The 27,033-nt window shown below is 39.4% G+C and overlaps 2 protein-coding genes across 3 annotated transcripts in view; one reads left to right on the top strand and one right to left on the bottom strand.

Annotated features, from left to right (window-relative positions):
• BET1 (Bet1 golgi vesicular membrane trafficking protein) overlaps positions 1-27,033 on the bottom strand; it is a 319,403-nt gene that overhangs the window by 182,229 nt on the left and 110,141 nt on the right. The gene's annotated exons all lie outside the window — the stretch shown is intronic.
• Positions 1-27,033, top strand: part of COL1A2 (collagen type I alpha 2 chain) — a 38,357-nt gene that overhangs the window by 10,751 nt on the left and 573 nt on the right. The window contains exons 12-51 of the mRNA XM_063411991.1: positions 13-66; positions 1,764-1,808; positions 2,015-2,068; positions 2,173-2,217; positions 4,159-4,212; positions 5,592-5,690; positions 5,776-5,820; positions 5,929-6,027; positions 6,606-6,659; positions 6,759-6,866; positions 7,673-7,726; positions 7,829-7,927; positions 8,795-8,848; positions 9,228-9,326; positions 10,094-10,147; positions 10,801-10,854; positions 10,976-11,029; positions 11,129-11,182; positions 11,962-12,006; positions 13,803-13,901; positions 14,536-14,643; positions 15,786-15,839; positions 16,404-16,457; positions 16,986-17,039; positions 17,148-17,201; positions 17,303-17,410; positions 18,349-18,402; positions 18,490-18,543; positions 19,454-19,615; positions 20,248-20,355; positions 20,795-20,902; positions 21,492-21,545; positions 21,653-21,760; positions 21,971-22,024; positions 22,361-22,468; positions 23,130-23,183; positions 23,319-23,426; positions 23,834-24,080; positions 24,500-24,693; positions 26,359-26,601. Coding sequence (XP_063268061.1) covers positions 13-66; positions 1,764-1,808; positions 2,015-2,068; positions 2,173-2,217; positions 4,159-4,212; positions 5,592-5,690; positions 5,776-5,820; positions 5,929-6,027; positions 6,606-6,659; positions 6,759-6,866; positions 7,673-7,726; positions 7,829-7,927; positions 8,795-8,848; positions 9,228-9,326; positions 10,094-10,147; positions 10,801-10,854; positions 10,976-11,029; positions 11,129-11,182; positions 11,962-12,006; positions 13,803-13,901; positions 14,536-14,643; positions 15,786-15,839; positions 16,404-16,457; positions 16,986-17,039; positions 17,148-17,201; positions 17,303-17,410; positions 18,349-18,402; positions 18,490-18,543; positions 19,454-19,615; positions 20,248-20,355; positions 20,795-20,902; positions 21,492-21,545; positions 21,653-21,760; positions 21,971-22,024; positions 22,361-22,468; positions 23,130-23,183; positions 23,319-23,426; positions 23,834-24,080; positions 24,500-24,693; positions 26,359-26,601 — 3,411 coding nt within the window. The remainder of the gene's footprint in view (positions 1-12; positions 67-1,763; positions 1,809-2,014; positions 2,069-2,172; positions 2,218-4,158; positions 4,213-5,591; positions 5,691-5,775; positions 5,821-5,928; positions 6,028-6,605; positions 6,660-6,758; positions 6,867-7,672; positions 7,727-7,828; positions 7,928-8,794; positions 8,849-9,227; positions 9,327-10,093; positions 10,148-10,800; positions 10,855-10,975; positions 11,030-11,128; positions 11,183-11,961; positions 12,007-13,802; positions 13,902-14,535; positions 14,644-15,785; positions 15,840-16,403; positions 16,458-16,985; positions 17,040-17,147; positions 17,202-17,302; positions 17,411-18,348; positions 18,403-18,489; positions 18,544-19,453; positions 19,616-20,247; positions 20,356-20,794; positions 20,903-21,491; positions 21,546-21,652; positions 21,761-21,970; positions 22,025-22,360; positions 22,469-23,129; positions 23,184-23,318; positions 23,427-23,833; positions 24,081-24,499; positions 24,694-26,358; positions 26,602-27,033) is intronic.

Here is a 27,033-nt window from a genome sequence, read left to right as displayed (position 1 = left end):
TACTCAATATAGGGACACAATGGTCTGGATGGTCAAAAGGGACAGCCTGGTACTCCTGGCACCAAGGTAAAGACAAAATCTGAAAATGTAGGATGTATTTGTAGCTCTTCCTAGCAAAAAGACACGTGAAGTCCCATCCAATCTGTCTTCCATGTTGCCATTAAACATTGCCCAGCTGCAATAATCTAGAAGTCAGTGGATCCATCTGGAATAAATGCATGGACTTTGTCATGGGAAAACATTGCTGGGGCCTTAGTCTTGAGCCCTCAATCAAGTTGTAATTAAGTTAGTGCTCTCAGTGAATGAAGGCTGCAGAATTGGGCTCTTAATGATTGGCTATCCAGCAGCACTTCAGACTGATTTTGCTATCTCCGCCCTTCTCTGGATTGTATTCTATATTTGAGTAGGTATTTTTAAAGCACACTAAAATGAAAACATCTAATTTCTCTACGAAACTCCATTGTGTGAGACACAAGGTCAGTGTAAGGTTTCCTGCTAAAAATTTGGACAGATGCAGTGCTTCTCTGAGTTAAGGCTATTTGATCCTCACAGTCTTTTTTTCTTTATATCATCTTCATATTAGTGCACATTTGAACACTAGCCTAAAAAAAACTTTAAAAATATATTTTGAAATATAGTCTAGAAACATCTATGGTAAACTCTGTCTTTTAGTTTTTTCTTCTCCCATTCTGCCTCAGTACCTAATATCAGTGTTCTTGAAAAATTCCCTGTTGCATCATTGTGCTCCAGGAAATCCTGACTGATTCACAGGAGATTTGTATTCACAGGCTTCTAATATAACAATGAAAAACTCAAATACTAATTACCATCTTGCTTGTTTCTAAGAGCTTAGCATTACTTGGTTGTAGGGTTTTTAATTGTAACATAGCATTCTTCAATACCACTGCAGGTTGTTAACCTTCAGAAAAAGTTTAGATGGCAAAGCCTGTCCAGTCATTGGAGATTAAAGCAGATAAAGCACATAAGTAAAGGATGGAACAGTTACTAGTAAGAGTGCTAGAAAATACCAGCGTATTAAATCAAGATTGTTCATAATATAACTCTGCTGAAAGCAGCAATGAAGGCAAAAACTTACTCTCTTGGCAGCATTTAAGACTAGGTGCATTCAGGTATATTCAGGATACAAGTGCTCTAAGACAAATCTTGTCACTGTAGACCAGCCCAGACCTGTTGAGAAGGCTGTTGAGAATAAGTACTGAAGAGACAGGAGCCATGTATTAAAGGCTGTTACTCAAATACTCAGTGTTATTGGTCTTAAGTTAAAAATACCTGAGGCAGACCTTTATGTTAAGCTTTTTGAGAGGACTTTGTTAAGTTATACTAAGGCAAAAGAAAACATCATTCTGCTACTGCTCTAGCTAAAAAACAGCTGCTGATTGATCTGGATGTGTAGTTGACTTCCAGATCCAATCTCTTAAATGAATACAGAGTAAATGTCAGCATAAAGAAAGGGGGTAAAGAAAGCTGAGCAAGTGACACAACTTTCTCTGTCCCTCCTCTTCTAAAAGGATTCCATGTGGTTGTGTTCCAGTATATGCAGGAGCAATTGCAGTCTCTGCACCCTCAGGACTTGATGTGCTATTATTGTACAGTGTGATGCAGAAACATGGACAATGCTGTGTTATAAAATGCTGCAGAAGACACAGACATCCAAGGATCCAGTAGCTGGAAACTTCATACGGTGTTAGACTATCCAAAGCATCCTTTAAGTAACTCAACCCTCTGAACTTTCTCTTTCATAGGGAGAGCCTGGTGCCCCTGGTGAAAATGGTACCCCAGGACAACCTGTAAGTATTCACTGCTGCTGTGGGAAATCAGAATCTGATAGATTTAGTTCAGACAGCATTTTCCTCATTTTTGGTCATTATTGACACTCCAGATACACAGATACTCTAATGAAATAATAATTTGACTTAGCAGAGGAAAAAAAAATCTCTATATATCTATGTTCAATGAAAAGATATACATGAGTTAATTTAATGTTTCTTTCAAGGGTGCTCGTGGTCTCCCCGGTGAAAGAGGAAGAGTAGGTGCTCCTGGACCAGCTGTAAGTGGCTTCCATCTGTCTGTTGTCATGAACCAGCCACTTACTGTGGTTTCCTCTGATGTTCCATTCTCTTTTCAACTATTTATCATGTTCTTTCCTCACAGGGTGCTCGTGGAAGTGATGGCAGCGCTGGCCCCACTGGACCTGCTGTAAGTTTCAGTCTTGCTATTTGACAGCCTGGTTCCATTAGGCTTTGTGCTTCTCTTCCTGTTCCTTGTGCTTCTTTTCCAGGATTTCTTGGGCTTTTAAGAAGTTGAATGTGTTGATGCTTTTTAACATAGTTCTTTGTTTCTTATCAGACCATCACAAAGAGAATTAGTGAAACATAAACCCTTTGGAGACAAAAGTTAAACACATCCATATCAAAGGATCCAAATATTCTCTTCATTGCACTGGTGATTTCATGAGAAGGTTTTCCAGGACATCTTATGGGAAATACCCAGTGCACAGAATTCTCATTTCGGACAGTCTAACAGAATAATTCTCATCCAAAAGCTAAACAGACTTTCTACTTTTTAACAGATGCATACCATCTGGGAAAGGCCAGCAAGATAAAACTCTCCTGGTCTGACTTGTAAACAGTAATTATTCTAATAAGAGCTAATACAATGCAGATTTGTCTGTTTAAAAGGAGTTAGTATTGCCATAATTTACCCCTGACTTCAGTAAACCTCATTTATCTCAGCCACATAAATACAAGGATATAGTTTTGAAACTGTAAAACAAATCTGAAATCCACCAGTACAATAATAATAACAGTTAATTGGGTTTTTTCTTCCTACTTTTAAAAGTTGAGTCTATGATGAAGCTGTACTTGGTTCTGTTTTGCCAAAGTTGATTTTGATACCCCTTGTCACTTCAAGCACCTGTTGTGCTTTAACAGAACAGAATGTGAGCAAGGTTGTGAATTCCTCATAAGTTCTCCCACGTGGAGTATTTAAACTAGGTATAATTGGGCAGTTTAAATTGCAGGCAAATGAAAATCTTACAGCTAAGATCTGATGTAGTAGAACCCAAACATTTTAGCTGAGGACATTCTTGAATGAAGGCACTTGAGTTGCTATAGGAAAAATGTTCTGAAGCTGCCAATTGTGTGGGTTGTTATTCACAATGGGCACAGTGTTGCATTGCCCCAGTGTCTGTGCCAGGCTGAAATTATTTTTCACATATTTAGGTTATGATACCTTAATATTCTTCAAAACTGTTATTAGCACTCATTTTTTTAAACTAAAACAGAAATAATGTTTTATCCTTCTTTCCACCTGAAATTTAAAATGTACAAAAGTCATTGCAATGAAAATTCTGGAAGTTTATGCTTTCAAACATATCCTAAAGGGCATTTGGTCTTTTTTTTCTATGTCTTTTTTTTTTTTTTATCTTTTTTTTTCTTTTTTTTTTTGCTTATGCAAAACTAGTGACAATTCCAGGTACCCCCTTCATAACACAGTAGGTTATAGAATGTCTGAAGCCAGTTCCTCTTTGTCATACCAGCTGACACGTTTTATTACTTTGGATTTATGAGGCAGTTTTATTATAAATACTTCTAATTGAAAGATGTTAGCTCACAAAGTAGTAGATATCAAGTCCCAATATCAATTAATGAGTTGGATTTTTTAATTAGTAAGTGAAGAAAAGCTATCCCTTTTTTATTTGTATGCCTTAAAAATTTAAGGCTACAGATCCATCAGTGTACCTTCTCTTGTAATGTCTGGTACATTGGAAATTTGTCCCAGTGTAATTATAAATCTCACAGCAATAGGTAAATGTAATAGAATCAGTCACTGTGCCTTGCAAAAGCCTGCCTCTGCTCATCCTGTTTGTTCTTTCTCAGGTGTTTGGCCTCAAGGCAAGGTTTTACCAATTCTTGCTTAATTTGCACTGCAAATGATGTTTAAGCATTGACCTGGTTCTTAACCGTTTGTAGTGAGCCAAATCTGTCAGTTTGGAACTGCAAAAGGCAATTAATATGCTGAGGTGGAAATGAGTGGAATAAGTAAATGTGCATTTTTTAAATCTGTTTACTTCAACAAGCGAGATGTTTCGGTTGTCAGTGAATAACTTTACACAACTGCTTCCCTTTCATTTCCCAGGGCCCTATTGGTGCTGCTGGTCCTCCAGGCTTCCCAGGTGCTCCTGGTGCTAAGGTATGAACATCTGCTTCGTGGTGGTACCTTTGATAGTGAAGATGAAATGCACTAACCAGAGTTTCTAGACAGCAAAAAGACCCCCACCCTCTATGAACTAAGAGTGCTTTCTTAGTAGTTAGTCTAGGTGTTCATCCTCATCCTGATCTGTATTTGGAGAACATCAGATATGAATGCTGATTTAAAATACAGCACTTACTTCACAGCTGAAGATTGATACTGAGTAGGTTCAGGAAGACAAGTAACCCTTTTACTGCTTCCTGTGTGGTGCACTTATAGACACCTTCCAAGGGTGACATGAATCATGATAAATAAGCAAAGCAGTTAACATCACTTTACAGAAATAGTGGGGGACAAAGAATCTGCATTTGAGTATTGGGCTACTTCCAGTCTAAGTCCTTGAAGTTACAATGCAGAAATTGCATTAACATTTTTCAGGCTTAGGGCAGTACCATTTTGCTCTTGCAGACTCTAATTTAAATTATTCACTTTATTGCAAACCTTACCATATTTTACCTGGGTAAGTGCCTCAATATTTTGAGTGTCCAAAGAATGACAGAGAATTTGAGAAAGATTGTTGCATGTTCTTCATTTACGAATTTTGCTGATCATTGGCCACAAAATCCATGTCATGCTGTGTATCAGACAAAACTTAATCCACTTTTAGAAGAAAAAAAAAGTATTGTTTTCTAGACATTTTAATTTTAACTGCAGGGAAGATGAGAAAAAATTGAGATCCCATTCTGGTTATTCTTTTCAAAAGGCAAGACTTTTGAAAACCATTAAGTCTTCTCTAATGCAGGTGTAAGCGTGGTGGTAGGATGTAGTTTCAAAAGAGAAAACTGTCTGCATATCCAGGGTGAACTAACTAAACTGCTGAAGAGAATTTGTCATTATATTCAGGTTCTTGTAGTCAACTTAGGGAATATAACCTTCTGAAAATAATAGCAAGAACCATTTTCTTTTTTTGTCCTTTACTCCACTGTGAACACCATCGCATGGCACTCTGATCAGGCATAATTTTGCATCTATGCAAAGGGCACCCGAAAGTGCAAGATAATGGCCAATTAGGTCTCATATACTGTGGCACCTCAGGCAAATTCTGGAGGCACAGGGATGCCAGTGAGACTGGAATTCTAATTCTGATTTTTTTGGTCAACCTTCTGGGTAAGCATCTGTTTTTCCTGTCTTAGCCATTGCCTTAAATGGAGCCTAACTAGACATCCCAGCTTGAGTGCCTTTAAAATCCACTAAAAGCTCTCAGCTGCTTGGTTTCCTAGCCTCTGAAGTGGGGAATAGACAAATATGATTATCTTCATGCCAGGCTGATACAGTGTTTTACTGTGTACACTGATAGAGGGTTCTGTCCTCTCCAACAGGGTGAAATTGGACCTGCTGGTAACGTTGGTCCTACTGGTCCTGCTGGCCCAAGAGGAGAGATTGGACTTCCTGGTTCTAGTGGTCCCGTTGGCCCTCCGGTGAGTAACTTGCCAGGTTTTATCTCTTGTCAGATGTGGGCACTTTTGATTCTGAATTAATCACTTCTGTTAACCTTTTTAACAGGGCAACCCCGGTGCTAATGGTCTTCCAGGGGCTAAAGGTGCAGCTGTAAGTACAACTACACTCACACGTGTTTGCTCTAAAAAAACCCAATCCAGTTAATGCATCAGAAAAGACAATGGGTTCACAATACCTTTTTCCCCCTTCATTGGACAGGGTCTTCCTGGTGTTGCTGGTGCTCCTGGTCTGCCTGGTCCCCGTGGTATTCTTGGTCCTCCTGGCCCTGCTGGTCCTAGTGGTGCTAGAGGACTTGTTGTAAGTGACCTCCTATATTGTATGGATTTGAAAACTGGACACAGTATCCACAGTTGTAAAACATCTCCTCATCCTGGATGATGTTTTTGTTGTAGTGCAGACATTTTTTCTTGATGCACTGTAATTGAACATTGTAGTTAATTTCTGTGTCTCATTACTTGCTTTAGATGCTGACACTTTGCACTCCCTGTGAGTGCAGGGAGTAGTTGGATTCAGTGGTCTTTGTGGGTCCCTTCCAACGCAGAATATTATGTGACTGTGAAGCTCTGTGTTTTCATAGCATTGAGGGATGTTGCAGCAATTTCACAGCTGGGCCCTGAGTGGGTATCCTCAGTAGAGGAACCAGCCCTAAATGTGTCATTTTTCAATACTGTCATTTCTAAGGATCTTTAATATGTTTGGTTTTGTGCCTTTTAAGTCAAAAATACAGTCATGCACATTGACCATTTTTACAATAGAAGGAGGCATGCTATTAGATGATAAAAGAATTTTTTGATTAATGACTAAGCTCTCCAGGTAGTAGAGAGATTTTTGGAACGATGCCTAATTCTGTCATCTCTTTTTGTTTTGGACCCTAGGGTGAACCAGGCCCCGCTGGTGCCAAGGGAGAAAGTGGTATGAAGGGTGAGCCTGTAAGTATGGCAAAAGGTGAAGGCTTTTTCAATCAAAAGCCTGATAATACCTGCAACACAGCATCTGATATCTTCTTTTTCTCTGTTTGTCCAAAATAGGGTGCTGCTGGACCTGCTGGCCCTCCTGGCCCTAGTGGTGAGGAAGGCAAGAGAGGCAGCCCTGGTGAACCTGGCTCTGCTGGTCCCCCAGGCCCTGCTGGTCTGAGAGTAGGTTTTCTTTTCATTTCCAGATGTAAAAGCAAAAGAAAAGTAGAAATCAATCTTGAGTCCCACAGGCAAATTCAATAAATATGAGTAATTAAATTTACATTAATGCTGCTAAGCAGTGATAATTTTCTGTGCTGAGCCTTTTGATTAATTTGGGCCAAACCCATTTTTACTTTGCATTAATGCTTATTTACTATCTTATCCCTGAAGTATTTAGAGATTGCTTTCATTTATCCACTGTGTAATATTTAGTGAATTATCTTTTGACTACTCTTAAAAGTTTGTGATGGGATAATGGGTTCACACATAATGGGGGCAAAAGCCTTCAATTCAGTGTCTTCAAGGGTGCCTAGTAAACTTTTCACTGGTGAGAAAGCCATGCCACGAACTTCAGGAAGCATGTAGCTTTGTGAAGGAAAAGAATTCACAGGAAAATGATAAGGGAAATGGCAGTGCTTCCCCCAGTTTTTTTTTTCTTCCCCCAGAGATAAAGAATTTATGGTCAGTAACTCTCTACAGGCAATGTGGAACTGTGTAGGCCAGGTTGTGGGATCCTAGCTGCTGGCTAGAGCCACTGTTAGTTACAATGAATGCTGAAAATGATACATTTAGAATTTAAACAAAACTACAGGAAGTGAGATTTCTTTTGAAATACCTGTTTACACTGAGGTGTGTGTTCTTAAAGCTGCACTTACCTCAAATTCAGCAGACTTGCTTGGAAGGCTGAAATCTAGTAGGCACGATACATCTCACAGGAACAGATTTATTTCTTTCCCTTTCTTGATTTGTTTTGTGTTGACTTGCAGGGCGTACCTGGATCTCGTGGGCTCCCTGGAGCTGATGGCAGAGCTGGTGTCATGGTAAGACTTTTATCTGGATCGCTATTTCTGAACCACCTTTTATATACAGATGTGTGATGCTTTTTGCTACCTCTGCCTAATTTTATTTATTTCTTTTGGTAGGGACCTGCTGGTAACCGTGGTGCTAGTGGTCCTGTTGGTGCTAAGGGTCCTAGTGGTGATGCTGGCCGTCCTGGTGAGCCTGGTCTTATGGGTCCAAGAGTAAGTTTGAACTCTGTGGATTAAGTTTGAACTACATACAAACAAAATTACTTAAAATTAATGGAAAAAAATATTCAGAAATCCAACTGCAAAAATTCAGTATGTGTTAACCACAGTTAGGGCACTTCCATCACTTAACTAAAAAACCCCATTAGGAACGACTAGGAAGCATCAAAATGTTTATTGAAATTAGTTACTTTTGTTAGGGTAGCATTTGATCACCTTGGGATGGAGCACTGTCCTCTTGTACTGGATACTACATTGACTTTTGTAAGGGATTTCCACTTGTGATTATTTACAGAACATGATCATTATGATCACAGTTTAAGTGTGTGTGTGTGTTCTCTTTAATGAACTCAGAGGAAAGCAGACCCTACTAAAATGATGTGAAATGGCTGATCTCAATTATTTTTTTTAATTATGTAAATGATTTCACTGAAAACAGCTATTCACTTTTAGCGGTGTTGGCTGTAGCCACATTATGTTCATCTCATTACATTTATATTCCTTATTCTTTCTCTTCCTACCTTACCCTGTGAAGTGAAAGTTTGCGATGCACATGGAAGTATTAGGCATCTGCAAACATTGAAACACACTATCTTCCAAAGCAGAGCCTAAATTAGTTTCTCTGAGTAAAACAGATACTTCCCTGTACTGATTTTCAACTGGCATGGGAGCAGAAATCACCGAATTAACAGTCAGTGTGCTTCAGGTGGAAATGTGATAGCACCTACAGTCCTGTTTAAACAGTGTACATTGATAACTTGGCACCTCTGTGTGTGTGCACGCATACATGTAGAAAAAATGGTGATTATGTGTTGGGTGAGTAGGTTTCCTTCTAAAACCATGAAACTTTCTGTTTTTCAGGGTCTCCCAGGTCAGCCTGGAAGCCCAGGCCCTGCTGGCAAGGAAGGTCCTGTTGTAAGTACCTTGCTTTTTATTCTGTTCCCCCATGGCATGGGAAAGAATGAAGTACAATTGTATAAATCAGACATCTCAGCACTGAGCTCTATCACAACTGTGCAAAACCAGCAAGACTTTCTGTTGCATTGTTCATAAGATCAGTGTAAAGCTGTCCATTAATTTCTGGGGGTCTCAGATCAGGCCTGTGTCCTGGAAGGGGAAGAAGAAATACAGAGTTCTACAAAAAGGAGAATGAGGGAGGGATGCATGAGCATGCGATGTATCAACAATGGTGAAAAGTTAAATGACATTTGCTTCCTGTCAGTATATATTTCTCCTAAAGCTGAACTCTAATTAAATTACCTCAGCAATTTAATAGTATGACTGCTTTTTCTAGGGTTTCCCTGGAGCAGATGGTAGAGTTGGGCCAATTGGTCCAGCTGGTAATAGAGGTGAGCCTGGCAACATTGGATTCCCTGGACCAAAAGGTCCCACTGTAAGTACAGTACAGAAACTTTCTATTACTATGAAAGTATTTACAGACTAATCTGTAGGTTCTCAACTCTATCATTAATCCAACACATCTCCCTGTATCCTTCTGTGCTGCTCTCCAGATGGCATCCACTTAGATTCAAGAGTTCTGTTTCAAATTATTTTCTAGTTATCTAAAATATGATTAAAGAAATGAAAAAGCAGTTTAATTAGGGATATTGTTGACATTGAAGTGATTAGAATAATATATGTCTATGTTATGATTTCAGCATGTCCATTTTATCATTTCTGCAAATTCACATCTGTAAAAGTTCTGTCAAGTTTGGCCATTAAACCAGTTCCAGAGCACTGTTATTTATGGAGCACTATCCAAAGCTCACTCAACTTAGAAGAAAAGCTACCAGTGACTTTAGTGGAGCTCTTAACATGTCCCACAGAGGCCACAGATAACAATCATGTCCTGGGCTTGGGTGTTGCTGTACATCCACACACATGCAAACACATAGTGTATTGCAGGATACTACGTGGAGTGCCATAAGTTACGATCTCAAAACATAAAGGCATTCAATGTTGAAAAGAAAAGACATACATTTTTGAGCTAATCTAAGTGCTACCAAAAGACAGATGGAGCTTGTGTGTGTTTTAATTTGGGTTAAAGAAATATTACAGTAAATCTTCTGGCAGTGAGAGTATAAGTTTCTGCTTAGTAGTTTAAACTGAATCTAATGTGAAATGTTGGTTAACTTTTCTATCTTTTTCTTTCAACTTCAGGGTGAACCTGGCAAACCTGGTGAAAAAGGCAATGTTGGTCTTGCTGGCCCACGGGTATGTGGATATATTTTCTTTATCGCCTTCCAGAGGAAAAAAAAAACAACCTAGATTTTCCAAACCTCTGTAATAACATAACATCAGCTTGTGCAAGTATGAATAGATGATGAAATTACAAAAGCCTTTGGGAATGCATTCTTGTTAGCCTCATGTCAGTGGGGGCTATTATTTAAGGGATAAATGAAAACTCCCCTTCTTGGGTATTACTTGGGTGATTAATCATGGGGTGTTATCCTATGAAGAGGAGAAAATTGCACTCCCTGTCCTTAATTCTTGGAGTACAGTGTATGGTTTCTAATTAATCCTGTAAATTTTGAACTTTTTACTGATAGTTGAAGCTTACTAATTCTTCCATTTAAGGGACCCAAAAAACAGTCTGCTGTGAGAAAAATTCTATCAGCAAGGTTTCTATGTTCTGTAATTACAAAAGAAGTTTTCTTAAGTATAAATGTGCTGCAATAACTAAAACAATAATGAGAACTTAAAATTTAAGCATCTTTTAGTACCTCTGGCTGTGAAGTTCTTGCAAGTAAATGGTTAAGTTCAAAATACACTGTCAGAGACTTTTGGTTTTGGCACATAACCATTTAGAGATATTACTCATATCAAATCAAAACTTTGATAATAGCTTTCTACTTGAACATATATAGGGTGCTCCTGGTCCAGAGGGAAACAATGGTGCTCAAGGTCCTCCTGGAGTCACGGTAAGTAACAGCCTCCACACAAATCCAATTTCTGATTTACTTTTCATTAATGGGACTTCCCATTTTAAAATCCACTTCCCTTCTTCTTCCAAGTTAATCACTCGCTTTTCATTGCATCCAGGGCAACCAAGGTGGAAAGGGTGAAACCGGTCCTGCTGGCCCTCCTGGCTTCCAGGTACGTAACTGTGTGCTCTGTTCAATCTTACCTATGGTTCCCAAAGCATGAAGAGCTTCTGCCTTAACCATACTTGTATTCTTATTTCTTTACACTCAGGGTCTGCCAGGTCCCTCGGGTCCTGCTGGAGAGGCTGGTAAACCAGGCGAGAGGGTGAGTGACAGACACAGCACGCCATGGATGGGGCAGGCATTGCATTTGGGCTGTGTTTGCAGTGGCACACGTGGTGAAGCAAGGGCCTGTTGAATCTCTTTGCCAAAACAAAGCCATTAGGGTAGCATGCAAACCTTAATAGTTCCTTTTGCATTGGAACTTGCATCATACTTCCTTTTTAAAAGTTTTGGTATGAAACAGAGAAAAGACAGTCCTTTGCTTTTTGAGCCTGAAGCAGCAATGAAATATGCTTCTTCCCCCACAAGAGACAGTACATGAAAAATATTTTACTTCACATTTCTTCCAAAATCTTCAAGTTTCAATCTAACATAAATTACTCCAATTATGTTTTTGCATGTCAGCTGATTTCAGGGAATGTACAATGGCATCCAGTTGAGGTGGTTCAGTAGTAATTCATGCTCTAGCTGTTGTAGAGTTAGTGTGAGATGTAGTCTGCAAATTGTATCATAATCACCTTTAAGATTTTTAAGTTATATCTGTGTTCCTGTGAAAGAGTTTACATTGCATATAGCTGAAAAAAGAGCTTGTAATTTAAGAACTAACTCTTCAGATGAAAAATAGTATCTAATGTTTACCTTGAGATACTGTGCAGCTGGAGGAAAAGGGCTTATTTCCATGTATGTAATAGACTGTCTGAAAATTTGTCTGAAACTTTTCAAAATGCTGCTGCAATTTGAGAATTTCCATTTGTTGCTAAGAAACAAAGCACAATTTAAGCAAGTAAAATAAATTTTACCACTGTATCTACTGTCTTGTAGGGTCTTCCTGGTGAATTTGGTGTCCCTGGTCCTGCTGGCCCAAGAGTGAGTAACTCATTTGAAACCTGGTACAGATTGTCTTAACAATGTGTTCAGTAATAATAGTAACTAGACACAGTAACTAGTAACACAGACCTTCTTAGCCCAACCATTTCAGTTTTATCCCTTGCTAGCAGCTCCTACCTCCCCAGTACTGTCTTTGAATAAATAGTGGATGGAATTCCGAAACCGGAATAGTCATTAGAAGGTATTGCCTCCCACTTCCCTTTAATTCTGAACTGTTAATAAACATCCTCAAAGAACCTTGTTTGGATGCCCTCCTGCATGGCAGGAAGATCCTATTTATGTAGAGCAAGTAGTAGTTTATAAAGGGCTTAATTAATTATTTGCTTTCCAAATCTGCCTCTAAAGAGATTGCTATTCAACCTACTTCTGTTGCTTCTTCTTTTCTTCTGATTTCCATGTTAAATGTGTCCAGTTAAATTCCCATTCACTCTTATAAGTTATCTCAATCAGTTTAAACAGTGCTTTTGCTCCCTATGTTTTAGTGCCCTGAGTCTGTATCAAAACCCGTCTGCTCTAAGCTCTCGTTTTGCCAATGCATCCAAGCCAAGTTCCCTTTGTCATTGCAGTAGCAGTTACTTTCCTCTGCTCTAGCTTGCCCTAAGCATCACATATCCAGTCCTCAATGTATTTCATCCAGTATTAAAAATTAGGTTTTACTGATGCTTTATACACAAAAGTAACACTTCCTAAAAATACTTCACTGCTTGTGCCAGATCACATTTTCCTTTTACATGTCTGTATCATATTGTTGGCCATTACCTTTTCAGTCATTTTCACCATTGAAACCTCAATTTACAGCAGAATTCTCAGTTTTGGTGCCTAAATAAATGGCCTGGTACTTACACTCCTGAATTTTATCTCTTTGCTGTGACAGCCATCTAGCAGGTTACTCACTTCTTCCTGTGTAGTCTGCCAATCCTTCCTGTTGAAAGCTGCTTCCACCTTTGTGATATCTGCATATTTCTTTTTCTGCCTCTCTGTAATTAACAAAATGTATGAAAAAAAAATTAATTTAGGAAGATCTCTACAATATAAATTAATCTGTTGCATCATTGGTGCCTTCTATCAGTGCGCTGTTCCCCCTTAAATCAGTTCTTTGGCCACATTATAGTTCTTGTGCACATTCCAAATTCTCCAGCATAACTAAAAACTCCATTATACCTTATCAGATTATTCACTGATGGTCCAGCTTGCTCACACTGAGATAATTCGAGGTATCTTTAGTAAAACTAGTGTTTCTATCTTTGATAGATCTATTGTGCATTTAAATCGAGTTTCTGGCTACTTCCATGTCTCCAGATCTATGATTCAGAATTTATCCTTATACTTGTTTTAATGTACAGGTACATTAGTAGGCTTTAGATGTTATCTTTGTTCTCCTGTCATCATGCATTTGCCACTGTAAAAATAATTGTTTGCCAATTACTATCCCTTTAATTTCACTAGAACCCATTATTTGTCCTAAAGCAGAATCTCCATTTGACAATAGGATGCCAGACACTATTAACAGAACAAGCACAGTAGCCAAAATCCATGTTCAAGGAATATTAATATTTAGTTGTCAGCTGTTGTCATGATGCAAAACTTTTTCTTCATTTTGATATTTTTGTGTCAAAAGCTAGAGCCAGTTCTTATGACCAATTTAGTTAACAGCTGCACAGTTCTAATTAAAGGTTTGTTGAGCTCAAAATGCACCACGCTGTCATTGCGCCTACTCAGTGCTTTGAGCTGCAGAACAGTTCAAGGCAGCACTCAGAGCAGCCTGTGTCCTGTAGGGTGAGCGTGGTCCTCCTGGCGAGAGCGGCGCTGTCGGTCCTGCTGGTGCCATTGGAAGCCGTGGTCCCTCCGGCCCACCAGGCCCCGATGGGAACAAGGTATGCCTTTGCCAGCTGCCCTTGCCTTACTGACAAATCCCTGGTGAGTGCAATCCAAAACCTCTCTCCGAGTAGTGAAGTTCCATCCCAGCTAGTCCACACCAATATTAAATGGGTTTATGTTTAGTATTATAGATGATGGGCGGGGAAGCCAGTTTGAATCCAGGTTGTCAGCTGGGTATGCTGTTATTCTGTTTGGAGATAGGATCTGATATTCTGACCAAAATTCATGCACATCTAGTTATACACAGCAAGCTCTTGTGTCTAGTAAGCAATATTTTCCACCAAATATTAGAGCAATAGTAAGTGATCATCTAGCAAATGATGATGTTGGCTTGACACTAAGTGAATCTGGGTCTTAGTTTTCTGGATTTCTGTGGCTAGTCTTTCTGTAGAGTTTAGTTTGGAAAAGGGACCTAAAACCTCAGGAGCCCACAGAATTGGAGAGAGAATGTTCACATCTAGTATCTTCACTACCTGGAAAAGTAAAATACATACAACAGCTCAAGACAGAAATATTACTACTTACACTGTTTGCAACCAAGTAAAATGCTGGGCAGAATAGTAATGATGATTTTGTTCCAATTATGTGAGTGACTTGACCCAGACTTACGTGATATGCTGTTACTGCTAGGGTGAGCCTGGCAATGTTGGTGCTGCTGGTGCTCCTGGTCCTGCTGGCCCTGGTGGAATCCCAGGAGAGAGAGGTGTCGCTGGTGTTCCAGGAGGCAAGGGTGAGAAGGTAAGATGGACAACTGGCTTGTTACTTCATGCATAGGTTTGAGATGCCTAAATTTCATTAACTTGGAAAAACCTGCAGGTTACCCCAATGCAACTTTTATTTACTGTGAAACTGTATTACTCAATAGTCAGCAAGTATTTTTGGTCTAACAGACTGACTGCCTTTTCTAAGGTGCTATGGTAAAACCTTATAAAAAACATTATGTATTGACAGGCAAATTAATGACAAACACTAGGCTCTATTAAGAAAAAAAAGAGAGAACAAAGTGCCGGTCTGATTTCTTGACTCTAGTCATTTTTCTTGTCTGGTGACAAGAAAATGTCACCATGAGATTTCCTATTTTTTGAGTGTTCATATTAAAGTAGAAGTCTTTCACCTTCTCATGCTCTATCAAGTAAACAGGAGATCATGTTTATAAATACTACCATTGTTTTCACATTCTTCTCCAAGGAGAGGAGAGGTTGTGTGACAGTCCTTTTGACCAATGTGGTTGAGAGGTGGGGATTCCACTCTCCAATCCATGGTCACCTTTCAAATAGTATTTAAGAGCATGTAATAAACGAAGGTCGGACTGGCTTTGCCCTGCTTTCTCTCACAACTTCCAAGTCTCTGCGTGGTCGTTTTGAGCGTGGCAAACAGCAACATGAAAATAACTTTTTGTTGTATGAAACATGTGGCATTTTTTGTGTCCTCCTATATGATATCATTGTTTTTAATAAATGTTTTCTTGCTTCATATAGAAAGTATAACATGAACACCCAGAAGAATTTTTACAGATGGATATCTCTTGACCAAAAGAAAAAAATTACATTTGTCTTGTACATGGACATGGTTTTCAATTTCTAATTCCATTCAAAATTCTTGGTAGCTGGGAGATACCAAGAAGGTTTCCCATTACAGAAGCAGGTTTATTCTGAAAAGCATGCCAGTCCCCTTTCCAAACATTCACTTTGCAAGTTAGTACCTACTCAGCAATAGGAAAGAAATAATAATCAACGCTCATTTCTCTAGAAAGCTTAGCATGATAAGTTTTTTGTATGATGTCTAAGTAATGCACAGATACTCAGCAAATAGCTTAAGACTGCTTCCATAGAAACTATTGTGTTCACTACCAATACAGTTTTTCCCACTGTGTGTTCCAGGGTGCCCCAGGTCTGAGAGGTGATATGGGTGCAACAGGAAGAGATGGTGCTCGTGTAAGTGTTGTTCTACTTGACTTTACCTTGCTGCACCTCAGAACTTAAATAACTGAGAAGAGTTTTCAGAACTTGCTTTTCCCACTGTATTGCACTACTGCTTGTATCTGCTCATTTTTGATACAAATCAATGTAATTTTGTTGCCCCTTGTCCAAGGATGATTGAATTCAGAGGGAGAGAGAGAGAAAAGTGATCACTTTTCATGCATCCAAGCAGAGAAATTACATGTGCAGAATATTGCACAGACATTGCAGAACTGTGCAGTGTGACAGTGTCCTCTTTAATTTCATGGGCTCAGCCCAGACAGCTAATTTTAAAGGCAGCCTGCAGAGTTACACAAAACTATCCCTAATTTGAGATTTCAGGTGCCTTTCTTAGAATTCATACTTTGTGAAAGAAAATAACAGAATAGATTTGGTTATATAAAATCATGTATCCCTTATATTGAGAACATCTCAAAGAAAGTTAGTTACCTTTCTCCAGGAGGAAGAAAAAAGCTTATTTAAAGTAGTTGGTCCTACTTGCATTTTGTTTAAAATAGTGTCCTCTCTGTTGGCCTACAGGGTCTCCCTGGTGCTATTGGTGCTCCTGGCCCTGCTGGTGGTGCTGGTGATCGGGTAAGTCAATGAAAAAATGCCTTGTGGATACAGTTTACTCACACATGGATATTAAAGATGAGTTCCATAAAAACCAATTCCATCTTCTTAGTTTACACCAATTCTTTACATTTTCAGAGTCAGGAAGTGAGGGCTGTTGGGACTATTCAGTGAAGCTTGCCATAGGACCCCAAACCTTTGACGAAAAGGTCAGGGAAGAGGATGAACATCTACATGGCAGTGGGTTATACCTGGAGAGGGTTCTGATTCTTGGGCTGAATTTTTCCCAGCTGAGGTTAAACTCCACACCTACTCACACTGTGAGAGGGGATTTTGATACAATGATGAATAACTACACATTAGAATGATACATTACGCTGTCTGAAAATCATTAGAAATTATTAATACAGGATGAATCAAAACCAGTCGCATTCTCTGTACGGGAGACCCAAGGTAACTCACTACATGTATCTGTACTGCAGGAGCATTCCTGTTCTGGCTGCAGTAAGACCATTTCCCAGTGTCAAAATGTTTTGGGCTGTCTTTTAGGGAGAAGGAGGTCCTGCTGGTCCTGCTGGTCCTGCCGGTGCCCGTGGTATCCCTGTAAGTAGCAATTTCTACAATTATTACTGTGTCAAAGACATGATGTTCAGAAAACTGTCCTTTTAAAGGCCATTCCAACCAGTTGTCTCTTCTTTGTCCTCTCTTTAGGGTGAACGTGGTGAGCCTGGTCCTGTAGGTCCCAGTGGATTTGCTGGACCCCCTGTGAGTTTTTTTTGCACTTGCCTCATCTTGATGCCATAACCTTCCTCTATTTCCTCTGCAAGACTTTCAAATCCTCATCTTGTCTGTTTTTCTGCCCATAGGGTGCAGCTGGTCAGCCTGGCGCTAAAGGCGAGCGTGGGCCCAAAGGACCTAAGGGTGAAACTGGACCAACAGGAGCCATTGGCCCAGTCGGTGCTTCTGGACCACCAGTAAGTGAACGGTGTCTTTGTGAAATGCGTGGCTCTCAACTGTGCCACGCAAGCAATGCGTTAGCCTGAAAGCCTTGGATTCAGAAAAGGTAATGTAGGAAAGAAACAAAACTTCAAACTAGGCCTTGAGAAAAGCTACCATGCTGTTTTTCACACATTATGTAAATTTTATCAATCTATTTATGTGAGTCTGGAACTGAAATGAAGAGAAAACAATAACTTATTTTCAACTTGCTGGGAAGATCAGCAAAATCACTCTGTCTTGGACTATTCATGGGGTGTTTGTGGGCAAGTTCTAAGCTGAGGACGTTGACACTTTTCTCTCAAAGACAGGATGTCCTGTCACAATCTGATTTTCAGACTCAGTCACCCAGAAGCATGTGTGCAAATTTGTCCATGCACCTATTTGCACATAGGCTTTTCATGTGCTGACACCTTTATAGCCCAAAGTTGTATAGTGCTTCACATACTGGGGAACTGGTTGAAATTATGCAGAAAGTGAGACCCACATACTTCAAATACTATCAAGTGCTGCAGGATAAGGTGGCTCGGGTTCCTTATTGTATGATTTTAATAGACCAATACCAGGCTCTTGCACTATGTGGCTGTATTACTCACACAGTGAAAACAGAGGACTTGATGATTTTGCCCTGCTTTCACATTTTGACTTCCAGATTTGTTTAGATGCATGTAACAATGAAATTAATCTGAATCATAAATGCCTTATGCAATTTTTCTCGGGCCTTATGATACCGATTTAAAATGTCTGTGAGAATTGAATACCCTATTATCAGGATACGCAGCATGGGTTTGGGCCCAGTCCTGGTGTAAAAATCACCCTTAGCTTTCTCAGTAGTGAGACTGAGCCCTTATTCTAAATAGGAAGCATTAATTGTCTTTGCTTGATTCATCTCTCTTTTTCAATCTTTCCTATTTAGGGTCCTATTGGTGCTGCTGGTCCCGCTGGCCCCCGTGGTGATGCTGGTCCTCCTGTAAGTCTTCAGGCTTTTAGTACTGACATTGTTGCTTTTTATGAAGTTATTGTTTCCTTTAAACCTAGTCTTTGTTTTCAAATTTAGGGCATGACTGGTTTCCCTGGTGCTGCTGGAAGAGTTGGTCCTCCTGGCCCTGCTGTAAGTGATGAAGAATGCTAATGGGAGATAAGTCAGAAGTTGCTTTGCTTAGGGATAATCCTAACTTTTTTTCATTGATGTGAACCATAATTGCACTGGAATAACCTCAGATCCTTATAGAATTGGATGAGAAAAAAAAATCTAATTGTTCAAACTCCCAGAACACAACCCATGCATTTAATTTGTGAGTTTTTATAATCCATCAAGCACCCCTATGCCTCTTGAAGTACCCAGCCATTTCCAAAACTCTGTTTTGATTTGCTTTTGTTCAAATTAATGGCTATGCAATTACTCATAATGGAGTGGAATAATAAGGTCATGTCCAATCTGCAGAAGAATGTTAAGGTTATCCTATGTCTACATTTTCTAAAGTATCTGCAGTTCTAGCCCATCTTGAGTAAGGCAAACTCACTGTGTTTTGGAATGTGAATGTTTTTCAGCAAAAAATTCTTATTCTAGATTGACATTTGTAGATTTTTTTCTTCTTTTCAAAGGTGTTTCCAACCTTTACCAAAAGGCACTTCTTTTCTTAGATACTGTAGATTTAAATAAATTTTAAATCCTGGTATCCAAAGCAAATAATCCTCTTGAATTAGAATATACTGGGTCTTTTTCTCATGGATTTTATAGCTGCAATTAATGTCTCCAATGAAAGACAGATCTGTATTTTCCCACCAAATTTTGCCACTTTCATGTGCCTAAATTAAAAAAAAAAACCAGAAACCAAAAAGCAGTCTAATAATTCTACTGCTTCCAGCTCTCTACTACTAACAAAGCAAGAGAAGCTTCAGAGCAGCTGATGACCTGTTTATTGCAAGGGACTATTTTTCCACATGGCCTTAAAATGTAATTTATCTGTGTTATCCCCAGGTCTATATTGTAATGGTATCATATTCATACTCAATCCTAGGGCATCACTGGTCCCCCTGGTCCTCCTGGCCCAGCTGGCAAAGATGGTCCTCGAGGCCTACGAGGTGATGTTGGACCCGTTGGCCGCACTGGTGAACAAGGTATTGCTGGCCCACCTGGTTTTGCTGGTGAGAAGGGTCCATCTGGAGAGGCTGGTGCTGCTGTAAGTTACTGAGTATCACATCTCATTAATTATGTTTCTCTTCATGTAAATGTTATGACTTCTGAGATACTTTTGGTGTTTGTAAAAGGCTTTTCTACTTTATCAACAAATTTAGCAAAGTTTCTTCTTTAAGTAGAAGTTCCACTGAGACACAAGAAATTGTTTATAGGCATGCTTTACAAACATGCCATAAAAATAAACCCTGGGTCAGGGTTTCCTTTCTTTTTCTCTTGTAGTGAGTTGTATCTTTCTCTAACTACAGAAGAAATTAATATTTAGTCTGAGAAAAGGAAGCACATCTTCTGCTTCGAAATTGATTCTCATGGACAGAAAAAGAAGGAACTTGTGGCTATCTGTTTAGAACAATCTCAATTCATAGCTGCATCAGAAACTCTGATTTGTGGGGATCACAAGGTTAAAGTTGTCTGCCCATAGGTTGACTCAAATTAACTACTTTTGAGTATCTTTAAGCTTTCACATCCAGAATTACTGGCTTTTTTTAGAAGTCATACATATTTCTGTCTTACTGAAGTGAGCACTTGTGTGAAACACAATTTTTACTCAACAAAAAGATGTGTATGTTACATTTATTTTTGTCTATTAATATAAATATTCTTTTCTTCGTGTTATAGGGTCCTCCTGGTACCCCAGGTCCTCAGGGTATTCTTGGTGCTCCTGGTATCCTTGGTCTGCCTGGCTCTCGGGGAGAACGTGGTCTTCCAGGCATCTCTGGAGCAACAGTGAGTATATGATTAGTTAGCTGCTTTAAACAGATAACATGTAATAAAAAGAAAAAAATCCCCCCACACACAAGATCCTGTCTTATGGGAGGGCAGGGAGATGCAGATTATGCTGTTTCCATTGCTGTTGGAAACAGAGGATCTGGACCTACCAGACCTAGCTCAATGGAAGAAATTATGACTTGTTGCAGACAAACCAGAATTATCTGCAAGTGAGCAGATTTCTAATTGTCAGAAATGTTAAGAGGTTTCTAATAGTAACACTTAGAATGAAAGTAACATTTGATATAGATAGGTACATTTCTTGTGTCCTGATTCTTTTTTCCTTCCCAAACTCATTGCAGAGAAATGTTGCTCTTAGATCAAGGCTAAAAGTTCTTTAAGACTGGTTTGTGTTGTATTATAATGTCACATTTTGTTACAACTGTTCCTGTATTAGGGTGAACCTGGTCCCCTGGGTGTTTCTGGTCCTCCTGGTGCCCGTGGTCCCTCTGGTCCTGTGGGTTCTCCTGGTCCAAATGGTGCTCCTGGTGAAGCTGGACGTGATGTAAGCTGTCTTTTATCTTCTTCAGGTTGCTTTTCCTTTATTCTGATCCAAGTACAAGTACTTGGAAAAGTGGAAGGAACTGGAGGCTGTTCTGCTAGCAAAATTGTACAGTGTTTTCAGAGAAAATTATATCAGGATTTTTATAGACATAGATTCCTATGCCCAACTGACAGGCTTTTTAAAACACAAGTTGTGTTTTAAAAACACAGTCTGAAATATATCCTGAAGTCACTCTCAGAATCTTTTCACTTTTTAGTTTAATGCCAAAAAAGATGGAGTGGGAAACATACATATCTTTCATGAAAGTATAAAGATTGTAGCCTTACCAGGGAAGCTTATTTGATAACCTGGAGCATAGTTAATACATTGTTAATACAAATGTTGCAGACAGTTTGTAGGATTTTGAAGAGAACAGAGAATAGTAATTTAAAAATCCCGAACTTTGTGGATTTTTCTGAAGGAAAAGGGGTTTTTTTCTTTAAGATATTTACTATCCTATCTTAATATCATCTTACTCTCACTGAGACACAGTTTGGTGTGAAATGAAAGGTGATGGAATTAAGTAATTTTTTTCATGGTATTTTGATAGGGCAATCCTGGAAATGATGGTCCTCCAGGCCGTGATGGTGCCCCTGGTTTCAAGGTAACTTGTTTCTTTTTCTTGTATTTCATTGTCATGGAAGAAATATTCCAATATGAGTAAGTCAGTAATAACACAATGTGTTTCCTGTTGCATTCCTCTGTTCCCAGGGTGAGCGTGGTGCTCCTGGTAGTCCTGGTCCCAGTGGTGCTCTGGGTGCTCCTGGTCCTCATGGCCAAGTTGGTCCTTCTGGAAAGCCTGGAAACCGTGGTGAACCCGTAAGTCGATGAGATGATGATATACTTTAACTTTCTGGATTAAAGTCTAAGAGGACTAAGACTTGTCTATCATATATGTATATATACAAAGTATATCCCACCTCTAAAATATATAGATAAATACTTTACTTTCTCCAGAGATGTCTTGAGCATGGAACCTTCATTAGAACAATATACAACAGTGGCATGTATTCTCTATTCTTGTTTTAGGGCCCCGCTGGTGTTGTTGGTCCTGCTGGTGCTTTTGGTCCAAGAGGTCTTGCTGTAAGTCTGATTTTTAAACACATTGCCACATTGGTGCAAGAAGAGAAAACATGCTTTATAAATAAAGACTCATAACTGTGATTAAGGGGCCCGAAAAGTAATACTTAAGGACCTCAAAATATTTAGGAACTTAGAATCTCAGTCAGCATTCTCTTTTGTGGGATCAGTCCTGAGGTTTTGAGGATTGGCACTCTTCCTGGATGTGTTAGGGGGATGTCCATTATATACACTGGGATATGGCTTAATGTAGAATATTTACACTTAATTCTTGCTTTGACAGGAGTATGTCCTTGAAGCCTTCTAATATATTCCTTTGACACCTGTATCCCTTCCTAGGGCCCACAAGGTCCGCGTGGTGAGAAAGGTCTGCCTGGTGATAAGGGACCTAGAGGTCTGCCTGGCTTGAAGGGACACAATGGATTGCAGGGTCTTCCTGGTCTTGCTGTAAGTAAATGATTTTCAGGGTTTTGAATAAAAAGAGCAAGAAAACCAAAATGAGGTCACACTAGCAAGGAATTGCATATACACAACACAGCATGTTAATACCACTTATGCCACTCTGCAGCATCTTTTGAATGAAGAGTCATAGTCTCTTCAACATTCAACATTTTTTGTACAAAATGGCAAATTCTAGTATTGGCATTAGAACTGTGACTACTATTAGTTCTCCTGAAGCTCAATTGCATTTGAGTAACAAAGAATTTTTAAAAAAATTTCTGCATTTGTTTTAGTATTATTTCTTATTTTGGCCAGAATTTGTAAAACTTTTATCTCAGAAAAGTTGAAGTAATTTGTGGATTTTCTTCCAATTAAATTTGGGTATCAACTTTAGGAATTCTGACTTTTACTTTAAAGCCTTCTCTGAAGATCAGAAGAAACAATAAAAAGAATTTTATAGGTTATCCCCTTAAATATATCTTGATGCCCCCTCTCTTCCCTTCCCAAACAAGCATTTTATACCCTAACTCCACTAATAAATATCATTAGCCCTAGATTCCCATTCTCTGAGCCCAAATACACATTACATACAGTTTCCTCTTGAATCAAGCAAACACAAATGTGTTCCACTGCTCTTTTTTTGATGACTGTGTATTTTTCCCAATAGGGCCAACATGGTGATCAAGGTCCTCCTGGTAACACTGGCCCTGCTGGCCCAAGGGTATGTGAATTTCAGAATATATTCAAATAACTCCCATTCTCTTTGTGCAATATAAATATATGCTCCCATCCATATGAATCCCTATTTGTATCATTTTTGATGTAATTTTTTTAAACTGTTCAAATTTCCTTTTAGGGTCCACCTGGTCCTTCTGGTCCTCCTGGTAAAGATGGTCGCAATGGTCTCCCTGGACCCATTGGTCCTGCTGGTGTGCGTGGCTCTCATGGTAGCCAAGGTCCTGCTGTGAGTATAATCTTTTTGTTGTTGTTCATTTAACACATTTATGGTATACTGTAAGACTAGTAATTACATCACTTCAGAAGCCTAGCAGTTTAATAATGCACAGAGTTTTATTTCTTAAAAAAAATATTTAATACTAGGGAGATATTTAATAGACCTGAGCTAAAAGGTTTTGTTCACTTCTTATGGCCAGAAAAATGCACAAAGGAGATGTGGTAGTCCTGCTCTTTGCATTTTCCACTGCTTCAACCCATAGCAGTCACCACAGGGCGAGTCCACGTGTGCTGGCTCCAATTAGAGATGAGAGTGCCAGGAGTTAACCAGGACTATGGATGTGTGAAAGCATTTCATTAAAAGCTCCATATCTCTAACTGACTGCTCTTTTGTCTTCTGCTTTTGAAAAACTTCAGGGTCCCCCTGGTCCCCCTGGTCCCCCTGGCCCCCCTGGTCCCAATGGTGGTGGATATGAAGTTGGCTTTGATGCAGAATACTACCGGGCTGATCAGCCTTCTCTCAGACCCAAGGATTATGAAGTTGATGCTACTCTGAAAACACTGAACAACCAAATTGAGACCCTGCTGACCCCAGAAGGCTCCAAAAAGAACCCAGCTCGCACCTGTCGTGACCTCAGACTTAGCCACCCAGAATGGAGCAGCGGTATGTTAGTGCCACATGTTTGCTCTTTCGGCCGCAGGGAGCTCTTGCAGGGCATTTGCTTTCTTCAGTGAAAGGTATCCTTCAGCCACGTGGCAAAAATACTAAACTGACCCATGAAGAAGTTCTTTCTGCCTCCACTGAAAATAGATACAGTTATATCCTGAAAAGCTCTTTGTAGATATTGTTGCACATTATTGCAATCATTTTCCAAAATAATACAAAAATATTTAACCCTTGCATTCAAATACAGTTTCTTATACATTAACAGTCCAAAATATCTGCATCCCACTTATCACCTTAATATTGCACCTAGCTGTGATATTTATGGCCTGAGTTCCTCTATCAGACAAGTGAATGTGAATTGAATGCAAAGTTTATGCTGAGTGAACCATTGTTCACATTTCTTCCCTCAATGGCAGGCTTCTACTGGATTGATCCCAACCAAGGCTGCACTGCAGATGCCATTAGAGTATACTGTGATTTTTCCAATGGTGAGACTTGCATCTATGCCAACCCCGACAATATTCCTGCTAAGAACTGGTATATCAACAAGAACCCCAAGGACAAGAAGCAGCACATATGGTTTGGTGAAACCATCAATGGTGGCAGCCAGGTAAGTGATGTATGGCAGGGTGATTGTTTCCTACGCTGTTTGAAGAGTTCCCAATTCACTGACTCTCAGGAAGCTAGCAGATAAATTAAGTTCTTAGAGGAGAAATATGAAAAAGCCAACTAACTTTTATCTCAAGGGCATAGAGCTCTGATTCTGGTTTAGATCAGTTTGTTAAAAGAACTTCTCAGTATTGTTCCAACTTTTCTTGATGTCTGCAAATGATCAATTCAGCCTGACTAGTGGTTATTGCTACGGGAAGTCTGGTCTGGAATACAATACATATAAAGACAGTCTGGAAAATGTCTGAAAAAACAAGAAAAACATCAATCTCTTAAATTGATATTAGTTCTGTGAAATACATACAACACTATTTCCTAGACAGCTATTTATATTACACATCACAGATTCTGAGTGCATGCCACCATAACATTCAGAATTACTGGTGTAAGTAAAAACCAGAACTACTACTTGCATGTCAGACACTGTCCCAGCAAATTGCAAATACATCACTTTTGTACAGCTAAGGAGATTTAATTACATAATTCTTAAATGAAATTGAGTTGATATTGTGATGTGTCTAAGATGAGATTTCATTTGGATCAGAACAGTCTCCTGTTTCTTGGAGTGGCTAAAAGTAGATGATGTAAAAAGAATATAAGAAAGAAGAAAACATTTGTACTATCCACAGACACTATTATATTAAAGAAGTTTCAAAATCTATCAAAAACAGTTTCATGGTTTTACTGAGACAGGCACTGTTTGTGTGTAGCTGTGCAAACAGTAGAATGCTCTTGTCTCTGAATCCATATGAACTGTTAATACCATATCTTGGAACAGAAGTCTACAGTTTAACTACATCCACTCATGTCTCATCGTCAGTCTACCTCCTACTAGTTTTATTTCGTGCTCTTTAGTTCTGGAGTGGCAATAGAAAAATGATTTCAGACTTGTGATTCTTTGTTTTAAAGTTCCTAGCTGTCATGGTTTAAGCTCAGATAGAAATTAGGTACTACTGCCACTTGCTCAACTCCCTCTCTCTTCCTTTCAATCCACCCTAGTAGAAGGGGGAGGAGAATCGAAGTAAAACTGGCATGCTGAGATAAAGACTGTTTAATAATTGAAAATAAAATACAGTTACAATGGTAAATAATAATGATGATAATAAAAAGGAAAACAACAGGTGATGCACAATGTCATTGCTAACCACCTACTGACTGGTACCAGATCCCCTTGCTTCCTGAACCCAGGTTGGCCACCTTTTTAGGTTACTTCATCCTAGTTTCTGTACTGGCCATGATTCTTTATGGTGTTGAATAGCCCTTTGGTCAGCCCATGTCACTTGTTCTAGCTATGTGCTCCCTCCCAGTTTCTTTTGCCCACTTCCTCACTGGCAGAGCATGAGACACCAAAAAAAAAAAAAAAGAAAAGAAAAAGTAAGCGTCCTTGACCTAGGATATCATGACTTAGCAAAGATCCAAAACATCAGTGTGTTATCAACACCATTACCATTCCAAATCCAAAACACAGCACTGTATCTGCAACTGAGAAGAAATTAACTCTACCCTAGCTGAAACCAGCACACTAAAGCAGCTATCACACATTTTCATTACGAACATGCTCCTTTCCCCAGCAATACAACTGACTGGGTTCCTCTCTGTTTTTCAGTTTGAATACAATAGTGAAGGTGTGACCTCAAAGGATATGGCCACCCAACTCGCCTTCATGCGTCTGCTGGCCAACCACGCTTCCCAGAACATCACCTACCACTGCAAGAACAGCATTGCCTACATGGATGCAGAAACTGGCAACCTGAAAAAGGCTGTTCTGCTGCAGGGATCCAACGACGTTGAACTACGAGCTGAGGGCAACAGCAGATTCACTTTCAGTGTTCTCGAGGATGGCTGCTCTGTAAGTAATGCAGAAACCATGGGCACGGTGACTGCCCAGGCCTAAGCATGTGATAAGCTACAGAGTTGTGCTTTAATTCAGAATCAGATTATTGATCAAACCAGTAAAATTTGCCTGGTGAAGATACATAGCCTACAAACCCAACCATGGTAGATCCTTAACAAGTGGGAAGGAAGAGGTTACAAACAAACCTTGTAATGTACCTATGGCCAAAAAAAAGTTTTAAGAGGAACCAGATCCAAATCCTGTGTGAACAGAAGATTGATAAGAAAATGATGCACAAGCTGTAAGAGGGACAGGACAGGATCTCTAAGTCCTGAAACAATCAGGCAGGGTTCTCTTAGGATCTAACATCAGTGTGAATAATATGGTAGCTTGCATACAGCATCACACAGGACTACAGAAGGTTCAAGTAAATATTTTGTCTGTATT

Source organism: Prinia subflava, chromosome 1 (assembly GCF_021018805.1).
Source record: "Prinia subflava isolate CZ2003 ecotype Zambia chromosome 1, Cam_Psub_1.2, whole genome shotgun sequence".
Taxonomy (NCBI): Eukaryota; Metazoa; Chordata; class Aves; order Passeriformes; family Cisticolidae; genus Prinia; species Prinia subflava.
The sequence above is the reverse complement of the archived record's forward strand: the minus strand, read 5'-3'. Positions and strand labels throughout refer to the sequence as shown.